Genomic DNA, 12574 nt, shown 5'->3' with positions numbered 1-12574 from the left:
ACTTTACTACTGCTTCTTACATATTTTTTGGAATGAGTAATGAATACCCAGACTTATCATTAGTGGATCGTAAACAGCTATTTGTGTCTTAGAAAACTATTTCAAGGCAATAAAAGAGGATTTTATGTGAATAGTTGGTGTGAATAGCTATTAAACTTGTTTACTATAATAACTATAGGTACACACTTATGAATAAAGTGTAACAATCTACAAACTTTGAAGTCTGGCACAGCAGGACATATCCTACTCAAAATCTGGAGTATCGTGTCTAAGCAAGTACCTCAACCTTACAAAAGATCACAACTAAATAATAAGTTCCCAAATATTGTAGTGTTCCTATGGTGAGTTATGTGGCCAGAGCTCCTGGAGAGAGTCAGGGTTAAGTTCGGTAACGCACTTGCGATGCTTCTAGTGTTGCAGACGGCTACGATAATCACTTACCATCATGTATGCCGTAGGCTCGTTAACCTTGGTCATTCGGTCATAAAAAACAATTCAGAATTCTCCCTATTACAGGTTAATTTTTTTTAAATAGTACTGAATTTGATTTAGTATTGTAGGTACTTTAAAAACTCACTTTTCTCTATTTGTTTGTGTATACATTGACCATTTGACACATAGAAACTACTAAATGAATTAATAAGTTGAGATTATTTGGGTTCATACTACGAGCTAAGACTCTAGACTACTTTTTTTTAAATTCTCTTGAAAGGGAATAATGAAAGCCGATGTGTTTTAGTTATCATTTATTATTGCACAGTTGATTTCACCTTTTTTTAAAATAGGTGTTTTAAAAATTAGGGCTTAAACAGTTCAATTGCCATTCTGTAGTAGCGGCGCTAGCCCTTAATTCAACGCCGGCATTGTGTCGTTCTATTCGGGCTAATTATTTGTACTTGAACAAATATTTTCTTGTAACCAACTAATTAAATAAACTGTATTTTATATTCTGCTCTAGGTACTGTCGATTGGAACATATATTACTCAAAATCATCAAATGCATAGTTTACGATTCTGTAAAGGACATACAGACAAACTTTTATATATATATATATATATATATATATATATATATGTGTGTGTGTGTGTGTGTTACTAGTAAATATTTTGGTAACGTACTTATTTGGTAAATATAACTCTCAGATTTTGCGGCGTAAGGCTGAATTCTTGCCAGATGCAGATTGTGTCTTGACCTTTCTGCAGACACTTTGACGGTTTACGTGACCTTGACAGTAGATGTTCATTACTTATCTCTAGATTGCATAGTTTAAAAATGTTTTGCTTATCATCACGAATAATTTCGGTGATTCTCAGTTATTTACACCAATTTTTAATAGTTAACATTAACCAACCTACTTTTTTTCTAGACCTACAAACTACTCAGCTCTTGTAAAGACTTAAAATATACTGTTAGAAATTACATGCTCATTATAATTTTTAGCACGATTATTTATTCTAATTTTTTTTTTCATGTAAAAAGTTTATTTATTGTACGCCTCCAGGGAGATTGTGCTGTACTTTCACAAAATGGACAATACGGGAAGTGCTTACTCCTAAAGTTATGTATATTTAATACGCTTTAGCCTGTAATATCCTAATGCTGGGCAAAGGCCTCTTTCCCCATGTAGGAGAAGCCTCAGAGCTTAATCCACCACGCTGCTTCAATGTGGGTTGACGGTATTTTTATAACAAATCATTAATATGCTATAAAATACACACTTTTATACAGAATACACATCAAACTATAAATTAAATATCATTAAAAGTATTTTTTAATACTATTAAAGTAAAAAGAATAAATTAAATAAATGTTATGTTGAACGTCAACATTTTGGATCTACGGATGATAGCAAAATAACACGAGGACCACTTGACGAAATAAGCTGTTTTTTATATCAGAAAACTATTAACTAAGAAGCCTATTGAATGTGAAGGCTGAATATTTTTTAATTGTTTACAGTAAATATTTTGAGTTTCTACCAAAATAAAGCATCATGTTATTAATACATATTAATCAGAGTCATTTGCGATTATCTGCAAAAACAAAATCAACTAATCAAACTTATTATAATTGTATGGTCGATTATTAGTTCCTAAACAAGCTATTAGAGGGTACTGCAAAGTATAAGCTGCAAACAATAGTTTTAAAGGAGTACGTGGAGGCGTGCAGGTTTGGATTTTCTAAATATTTATTTATTTATTTATACTTTGTTGGTCACCATAAATACATTATTAATTACATAAAGATAAAAACAGATTGTGTGACAAAATGAGCAGATTAATGGCTAATTAGCCATGATTTCCAGACAACCCGTAGTTTTTCGGTAAAAGAAGTTAATTGGGAAAATCTAATTCGTAATTTACAAAACATTATAATTTGTATTCATAAAACAGTATAACGGTTGTATTTAAAGTTGGTAAATTTTGAGACATAACTTGGGAACTGCGGGAATAGTCTAACTTTACCGTAAATATAATTATGAAAACAGAGCTAGATCCATATTTGACCTCAATCGTACCGAATAGATCGTCAGCGTCGAGGCCTAAATACGTTTCCCCCAAAAATTAATATTATCTCATTACAAATGAGACGTCCCGAAATTATTAATTAACTAGCTGTGCCCGCGACTTCGTCCGCGTGGAATTTAACAATGAAGCTATTGTTCAGTTCGCAGAGTTATAAAATAAATAAATTTGTAAAATAAAACTAGCTTAAGTTACTCCTTATTATATCAGCTATCTGCCAGTGACAGTCTCGTCAAAATCAGTCCAGACGTTTCAGAGATTAGTCGGAACAAAGAGATAGACAGACAGACAAAAATTGAAAAAAAAATGTTATTTTAGTATATATACCGTTTATACATCCATATGCATTTAGTAAAAAGCGGTTATTTTAATATTACAAACAGACACTTCAATTTTATTTATTTGTATAGATATGTTTAGCTTGTTATACGTCTCCTGAAAATAACCTTTAAACGTAAATGAAATATTTTTTAATTAAATTAGCGTTTCACTTTGAATACAGTGTAACTCCTAATAATAAAAAATAATAAAAATAAAAACTTTTGATGTCAAGCAACATAGGCTCATAGTTGGTTAGTACAATATAATTACTTAGGGAACTATGTTAGTAAAACAAAATACAAACAAAAATAGAAATAAATAAATAGCTACCACAGGGAGATTGATCCAGTCACATTTTGTACATGCAACTTGATAAACCTCCCCATGGTCGGCTAATGCAATAGTTACAACCTTAATGCAGAAAATCTAATGATCGATTGGTATACTTGGTAACCCTGTAAAAAATATTTTTAAATAAGTCTTAAGTTATTTTGTGGTATCAAAATTAACACAATTATCCAAAAACATATAGCAGAATAATTTTTGATCCATTTCAGTAGAACTTGTGATATTTCTTCTATATTCTATACTAACGTTATTCTTACAAGAACTAACTCTTTTAGTGACAATTCGTCTTTTAATAATTTTTTTATAATATAAATTTATTTTATAACTAGCTTTTACCCGCGGCTTCGCTCGCATTGAATTTTTTTTTTTTTAATAAATGGTGTCCTTTGTTACTTCTAATACTTCCATGAATATGTGTACTAAGTTTCATGATGATCGGTAAAATACTTTTCGCGCGAAAGCGTAACAAATAAACTTACATTACATTGTAATAATTTAATCCTGTACTGAATGGAAATTTTGCACCTATTAATTTAGATTGATGACAGAATCAGGTGTGATGCAATGATCGATTGATCCGTCATTCGAACTTATATGTGTCAATAAATCGATGTACATATATACTTATAGGTGGTATGTGGCACAAATTATTAGAATATAAAGCTATTTAAATAATATTTAGAAACAACCCAAACCGAGTGCAAATGATGACAACTTTCTATACCCAATCAATATAATTTTACACATAACTATGGCAATAAATAAAATCGTAATTAATGTATAATGATCCGTGTCTAACTGAATTATTTACATTTAAAAGAAAATAAAAAATATTTTTACTATTGTAAATATCTGAATAATGTAGAAACTTACATAAAAATCTAAGTAAGTTATTCAGATACAAAGCCGCAACCAACTGAAATCAATTTGATGCAGTTTATTTCCTGTTATATTTACTTCAGAGTGTAAAAGCAGCGTAGGTTAACAGTTTTAAATATAGTTGCAAAGTTAACTGTTAATAAAAACTATTTTGATGCACTTATAACACGTTTTATGATCTCGGACGAGATAGTGCGATAGATTAATTAGTTGACTTTAGATTAATTTACCTCTCTCATAACTCAACTTATTAAAAATCACTAACAAAAACTACATAGGTATTCCAAAAGAAAAATAAACGGTTAATAAAACATTTTAAAAATGTAAAAATATTAAAATAACATTTTTTCGATTAGTATGAATTGTTACTACTTATTTAATTTAATTGTGAATAATTTTTAAAAAGAAGAGAAAGATATTTTATTCGTAAAAACTAAAAGTTTTTCAAAAGACATTTGTAATCATCAAATGTATCTACAATCAGAAATGTTGGAGCACATAAACACGTCTTAATGCGTTCTCAAGTGTTAAGTTCCTTAAAAGCAATCTTGCATTGTAGTTTTAAAACTTTATACGACAAAAGAATGATAATAGTATTACGTTTATCATACAGAGAAACATTTAAGTTAAATTATTCATTATTAACCATTTATATAGGATTTTTCAATATTAGCGGGTAGATATTGAAATTAAATAAAACAAGCTCTGTGTGAGGTATTAACAAAATTCTTTTATATATTTGATAGGCCTATGTATGACATTTAATGTGGCATGTGAAATCATTCAAAAAGCTGCCTCGGCTTCTTACGGTGGTACGTATTCGAGGTGATCCAATTTTCAATGACTCTTACGATTAGTCACGTCTGAGTTTGAGCGATGGCCTAGGTTATGTTCATCTTTATTGGATCGGTTGGTTGTGTTTTACTACCATAAACTTGCGTTTTCAAGAAACTCCATAAGAAAAAGTCTTGGAGGATAAAACCGCATGACCTTCTTGGTCAATTCTACCCCTCCCCCCCCCTGCAAAAGATAACCTTACCATCACATTGTTCATGCAGATTGTCATATTTGGATTCTGTGTGTATCAATTGGAAGATCCAATTACGGATACGGGTGTAGTCCAAAGTCCAGAGGCAAATCTCCCCAAGTATTTGTTCCCAAAGCCGGTCGATTCCTCGACTGTCTCAGATTCTGTTAGCTAATTATTTAACAAACTCTTGACCAAATTTGACCACTAAACATTGTAAGCTGTGAAGTGTTGGCCATGTCTGGCGTAAAATTGATTAAATTTAATACACTACAAAAAAATTAAATTTTACCATTTGGAAGTGCTGTCTGATCGGGTAACTAGCAATGATGACATGGCATAAGTAATTCTAACTGAATAATAAGTAACGCCTACCTTGAAATAGAAAAAAATAAAAATAAAAATTGCATGTTTTTAGGATAAAAAAGGACATGGGTTCATAAGCCCGTGCTAATAATTAGGCGTCCCACATGGGCCGAAATGCATCTAAACTGGCGTCCACCTCCTTTAGACGTCCGCATATCGGACGCCACTTTTTTAATCGATGTCCCATTAGTCCTTTTGGCTCTAGCTACCTGTACAACAAAAATCGCCGGAAGGCAAAAAATCGTTGAGACATTTGCAGTTGTATAACTAAAACTTCCGCGAAATTCCGCACCAACGGTGCAGCGCTAGTCTAGCGCGTATATCGACAGAGCGTATACTCTGCTAAAACTCTTCCGATACAACCGATTATTTGACGTCCTATTGCGACGTTGCCAAACTGACTGTATTTGAAGGTTTTGAAATATTCAATTAAGTCAAAACAAATCATTTAAAAACAGTTTGCCGAAGTTGCTACTCACGTGTCGCTGCTTATTTGACGCTCGGTTGCAAAATACTGCTTAAGTAGTAAAATAAAATAAAAGTACACTTAAAAGGAAAAAGTGAGGCTTTAACGAATTTACGAATTGAATTTACATATTAAACGGAAAAGTGACACTATTTTGTCATAAAAATAAAAATATTTCTATAAGTTAACTAGCTGACCCGGCAAACGTTGTCTTGCCGCTAAACGCTATTTTAAAATAGGGGTTGGTGGTAGAAGGGTGAAAACATAGGGTTGTATGTATTTTTCAACACCAAATCATAATAAAATAAAATAATTTATCTAAAAATTAAAAATTAAATTTAGGGGTGGACTACCCTTAACATTTAGGGGGATGAAAAATAGATGTTGTTCGATTCTCATACCTACCCAATATGCACAAAAAATTTCATGAGAATCGGTCAAGCCGTTTCGGAGGAGTTTAACTACAAACACCGCGACACGAAAATTTTATATATTAGATATACATTATCTATACTTTTTTGCATGAATATGGAAGCCAGGCTGGGTAGCAGTCTTTGAATCTGAAAAAACAAAGGTTCTGTTACATTTAATACATTTTTGCAATGATTTTTTATTTGGTTACTGAGCGCCCCTACTGAAAATTTGTGTTTTTTGTTTAGTGACGGTTTGGTCATGGACGTCGAATATGTAGTGGTTCGAATAGTAGGTATACAGATTTACGACGTCCGTATATAAGGTAAGGGCTACGCAATACGTAACACATATAAGGACGTTAGTTTGACGCATACTGTTATTAAGGATACGAAGTTTTTTTTTGCAGCTGTTCTGGCTTTTGACCCAATCCAGGGCTACACGCAATGCCGTCAAAAAACTTTGGGACACTTTTAGACAATGAAAGTCTTAAGAATTGCTCTCGGTCTCCGGTTGGGAGCTCCACTGTGCTTTGAACACAGATCTCCGTGCGGAAAAGAGGTCGATTCTTTCGGACTACACGGCCTTTCCTGTAACAAGAGTTCAGGTAGGTTTTCCCGCCACGGTTCCCTAAACGATACCATAAAAAAGCTCTCGCCACCATCGACGTTCCTGCTCTTATCGAGCCTACTGGAATTAGTCGCAATGATGGCAAGAGACCTGATGGATTGACGTTGGTTCCCTGGGAAAGGGGACGGGCGCTTTTGTGGGACGCAACCTGCGTTGTCACACTTGCTCCTTCTCATGTCAGGGAAACAGCCTTAAAAGCGGGAGCCACAGCGGAAAAAGCTGAAACGACTAAACGGCACAAGTATTCGTCATTAATTTCAAATTACATCTTTGTGCCATTTACAGTCGAAACACTTGGACCTTAGAGTAGCAGTGTTAAATTTTTTTTAAATGAGATAACTCCTCGCCTTATTGCCTCCACTGGTGACAAGAGGGCTGGTGCATTTTTTTGCCCAGAGAATCGGCATAGCGATTCAACGAGAAAATGCTGTCAGCATTCTTGACACGATTCCACGCGGACATGATTTATACCAAAACTATCTGTAAATATTTAGTTCTTAAGTTGTGAATTGTAAATATGTATAATGTTTAATAAACTATTGTTATCCACTTAAAAAAAATTAGAAACCTACTTAAAAGATATACTTTATATTTTATAAGTAAATATTGTTTGACGACGTTTAAATTTGCCAGACGACGACTTAGGTAAATCATTCTAGTGAAATAGAGTTAAGTAGTTAGACTATTTAGTCTGTATAAAAAATATTTTAGCCGTGAGACATTTTTATATTAAAAATGATAATATTATGTTGTTTGTAAAAGCAGGCAGCACAACTATTTGTGGCTATAAAACTTAATTAACCTATAAGATTCGTCAGCGAAGAAGAAAAAATAATATCCTCGTATTCTTGGATGCCCAGTTACCCATGTTCTAAAATTACTTGAAATCTGTTTAGCTGTTTTGGCGTGATGAAGACACAACGACACATACAAACATATAAAAAAAATGTTCGATTCAGTAACCTGTATTCATAGACCGTATCACTTTTTTTAAATATCTTCAATGTACAGAAAGTATCCGTGGCAGGATAAGGGAACATTATTTATTATTATTCTTTGACGGTTCGCAGGAAAGTGGACATAACCTGCGAACCGTCAAAGAATACTTATAACAAATGGACACAACGATAAATAATTATTTATTATATTATTATTCTGATGATGTGCTACGTCGTCAATAATTAAAATGTTAAAAGCCTAAATATAATATATGTTGCAACTCATTAAGAGAGCTATTATAAGATGAAAAATTGGAGGTGTTCCTATGACCGTTACATGTTAAAATTTCAACGAGCGTAATAGAATTATTTCTTAAGTTAACGATAGATGATCACACCTACTAGGCAACGTCGCATTTCAGCTTACTTCTCACTCATTTCATCATTACTTATATAGGACGCTAAATAATCGGTGCATTAAGTGATGCTATATGGATATATGGAGGAAGCAATAACATAAGTATCATGAAAGGGGTTCATAAATGGTTGGGCACAACTGTAAGCAGAATATTCTCAAAAAAGAAATTTAAAGAAATTGATATAACCCACGGAATTTAAAATGAAAAAAATAAGCAACATTCGCAGAAAAAACATATAAAATGTAAGCATAACTGAGGGACGTCGTAATAACGCAGTTTGTGCTTGACGCCAAAAATGTATCTGGATGTATATATATATATATATATATATATATATATATATAAAACTGAATAATAAACGAAATACTTTAGAGATGTCTCCAAAATAACTTGGTCCCACCAAAATCCACTTGCGCTTCTTGAAAAACCCTTTATAAAACAAGCAATTTTCTTAAAAATTTCATTGATAAAGCAATTTTATCGATTATTTTAAGTTAATTTTTAGAAACTTAAAATAGTTAACATTAATTTGAAAGACAGTTGTTTAAGCATACTGGCATGTAAAATGTATACAGCTTTCTATATTTAAAATATTTTTAAAAGAACTATAAAATATATATCTTTTGACGTTTATTGTAAATTGTAAAATTGTTCAGGTCATTTTTTCTTGTTGTAATAAAGATGTTTTTCATAATTAAATTAATTGCCTTTTCCATTTGTGAGAATAATACAGCAAAGAATTTTAAACCTAACAATACCATTATATCCCCATTCATAAGTGTTATCAACTATTTTTATTTATTAATTTTATTTCAAGGTTTTTTCACGGCCGCAATAGTAACAATTACTAGTCAAGTTTTACGAGTCTTTAGAAATTTCCATCTTTGCTTGTAATACCTATATGTAGATTGGCTGTCCCACTTTTCTAGATAGGGTACAATGTATTGTAGGAACAAAATATTTACCTTCCTAAATACGATATCTTCAGGTTCAACCGTAAAACATATCTATGTATGTCATCATCATTACAGCCTATACAGTCCACTGCTGGACATAGGCCTCCACAAGTTTACGCCAAAAATAACGTGAACTCATGTGTTTTGCCCATAGTCACCACGCAGCTGGACAGGCGGGTTGGTGACCGCAGTACTGGCTTTGTCGCACCGAAGACGCTGCTGCCCGTCTTCGGCCTGTGTATTTCAAAGCCAGCAGTTGGATGGTTATCCCGCCATCGGTCGGCTTCTCAAGTTCCAAGGTGGTAGCAGAACTGTGTTATCCCTTAGTCGCCTCTTACGACACCCACGGGAAGAGAGGGGGTGGCTAAATTCTTTAGTGCCGTAGCCACACAGCACTCTATGTATGTACATTACTTTAACTCTGATCCACGTAAATAAAATTGATAAGACTACACTTTTATTTTTCAGGTATAATTAACACTTCAATGTATAATTAGCACACTGAAGTAGGTACTGTAGTATTGTTAAAAATATTTAGATGATATAGCTATTCAAATATAAATGAATCCCTATTTTTTTTTTATCATCAAATAGCTAGGAGCAACTGGTAACTGGTATTGGTTCTTGCAGGATCAAAAATTAAGAAAATTGCACATAAAATTGGCAAATCGTGCAAACTGTACGTGTTTTTTCGAAATTCAGCATGTCTGTTGGGTCTGCTAGTAAATAATAAATATTAAAATGGTAAATTAAACTTACTTCAACAGGATTCGCTGCCGCACCAGCCAGAAGAGTAGCAATTGCCAGGAGGCTAACGTGTTGCCTACACGCTCTTCGGCTCAGGTTAACTCCATGCTTGAGGGAAGTCATCGCCGAATCTCGTTTCACCTCATAGATATGATTTAAATCGTAGAACACTCTAATCTATAACACCTTAGAGTTCCACTGTTTCAACATTATATTCAATGTTACTTTTTACATTTACTTTAAAGAAAACCAATGTGTACAATGAGTTTACTGAGAAATGCGAGTGTTCAAATTCTTCACCATTTACCGTTACGAATTCAACATTCGTTATGCTGATAACTAACGCTACCAAATCCTTTGTGACAAAATCAAGGAAAATACTTTTGTAATAATAAGAATAGAGAAAAGCTAAGTGTCTGTATGTTGTGGTAGTGATTTTTTTTGAATATGAAATTAGTATGTTTTACAACTAAGACCATGTTAACAAAATCCGTGTCGCATTTATTTAAATTTATTAATATGTTACTTTATAAGCCTTATGTGACAAAATATTATGATAAATAAAATAAAACGTAATAACCAATTTATTGTGAATACTAATAACTAAATTAGTTTAGAAAAGACGAGTTAAAATTCTTTTAAATTAAATTAAGAATTTTAATGTAACAAATGTTGAGATTTCGTAAAGAATACTTCCTTAACACTGTTTTTTCGGTATTTGACATGACTTACAAAAATTTTTGGAAAATATTTATAGATATTTGTATTAATAAATTAATGTTAAATTCATGTCTGAAGGAATGAGGCTAAGTGCTTGGGAGCGACTAAGCGGCGTCTAGGCGCCGCTACGCCTCGCCTTGAAGACATTACATGCAGCACTATTAGTTGTTTTAACCTTGTTTATGACAATTTCGAATATTTATACGTGAAGGTTAATGAGTAAGAAGTTAATTGAAATAAAAAAAAATCATTTTGCTTTTTTTATTTTATTTAATACTTTTCGTAGCAGAATTAAACTTTTTTTCATTATTCTGTACCTCTGCTAATTATTAACATAAATATTAAATATATTATCATGTTTTGAAATAATTTGAACAGTATTTGAATATAAATTTTACTCTCATCTATGGCTTATTAGTATTGTTCATTCATTTGCCCTTTGTGTCACTTTACTATTACACTATCTAATTTTCTGTGGTCGGACTTCCGTACTTACGTCATATTTTTTTACCATTTAGGAGACTTCCAAAAAAATGGACGTAACAAATAGACACTACACCCCAACGATAGCTATTAATATTTTATAATTAATATTATTATAGCGTTAATGTTAAATGAGTTCGACTTTACATGCGTCATATTATACAGTTGTGTGACTGATATTACGTCACTGCCGTTATATATTTTTCTTACGGTTTTAGTATCACTTTTTTGTCAGTTCAGTCGCCCAGCCAAATGTCAAGCCTGCCGTAAAGAACTTCGTTCCAAAAATTATTCCTTAATTGAAATCAAAAATTGTCATATTTACAAGTTTTTGACTAATTTGCTGAAAACATAACATTAGTAGATAGAGCGCTTTATACTTGACACTGGTAGAATGTCGCTAATGGCGATCGTATGCCAAAAATAAAAGAAGAAGAAGAAGAAGATAGAGTGCTGTAAATAATCACGTCAATAAAATGTAACAACATGTATACATTATATTTTATTACTAGAGGTAACTTTTGTATAGAATGACATTTTAAAATAATATAGATACAAAGCAAGTTCTCTGTTAACATACAATGTTGCAAGTAATAATGTGTGCAAGGCGCCAGTCGTTTGCACGCAAAGCTATGAACGACAAATGTCAACCACAAAAGTTGATTCATTAAAACTCTAGCTGTGCTGATTTGTTTAGCAATTTGACCGCATAAAGAGGACGAAATTAAAACGATTCGTAAGCACGTGTACACGTTGCTTTGGAATACAACAAAGTGCTCGTCGTACCCACGCAATACCGTGGACCGGCTAAAGGTTCTTTATTAATTAGATTTTGTATTCAAATTGAATATAAACAACCACTTCATAAAATATTATACAAAGGATTGAGGCTGAATAATATATGCAAGTCGGCTACAATTGAAAGCCACAAAATTAAAATTGAATTAAATTAAATTTATAATGTTATCAGTATTAACAGATAATACAAAAAAATCGATGAAAGTTGGAGTAGGATTTTATATTTTAAATAAATGTACTGTATTATATATACATCTGGCATTTCTTGCACACTTTTAAGAAAACGGTATTAGAGCAAATTGCAATCGTGACTGCTCTTAGAAAAATAGAGAAAAACATCGTCGTACTCGTTTCACGCGACAATTTTTACAAAAATCGAAAAAAGACGTTTATTTTCTGTCTAGCTTAAACAAAAATATTTAACCTTAAAGAAATTCGTTCCACTATATTTATCTTTTCATCAATAAAATTATATTGTTTTAATTTTCCTTATATATAAACCTAGTCTCGAGTCGAGACTTTCGTTACTACTAATGCAT

At 32.2% G+C, this 12574-nt stretch overlaps 1 protein-coding gene across 1 annotated transcript in view; it reads right to left on the bottom strand.

The window, feature by feature from the left end:
• LOC123659732 (sodium/hydrogen exchanger 3) overlaps positions 1-10157 on the bottom strand; it is a 31767-nt gene extending 21610 nt beyond the window's left edge. Inside the window, exon 1 of the mRNA XM_045594913.1 lies at positions 10047-10157. Within this exon, the coding sequence (XP_045450869.1) occupies positions 10047-10157 (111 nt within the window). The remainder of the gene's footprint in view (positions 1-10046) is intronic.
• Between the last annotated feature and the right edge of the window lie 2417 nt (positions 10158-12574).

This window comes from Melitaea cinxia, chromosome 14 (assembly GCF_905220565.1).
Source record: "Melitaea cinxia chromosome 14, ilMelCinx1.1, whole genome shotgun sequence".
In the NCBI taxonomy this organism is placed as follows: Eukaryota; Metazoa; Arthropoda; class Insecta; order Lepidoptera; family Nymphalidae; genus Melitaea; species Melitaea cinxia.
Note: the sequence above shows the minus strand (reverse complement) of the source record. Positions and strands in the feature narration are given on the sequence as shown.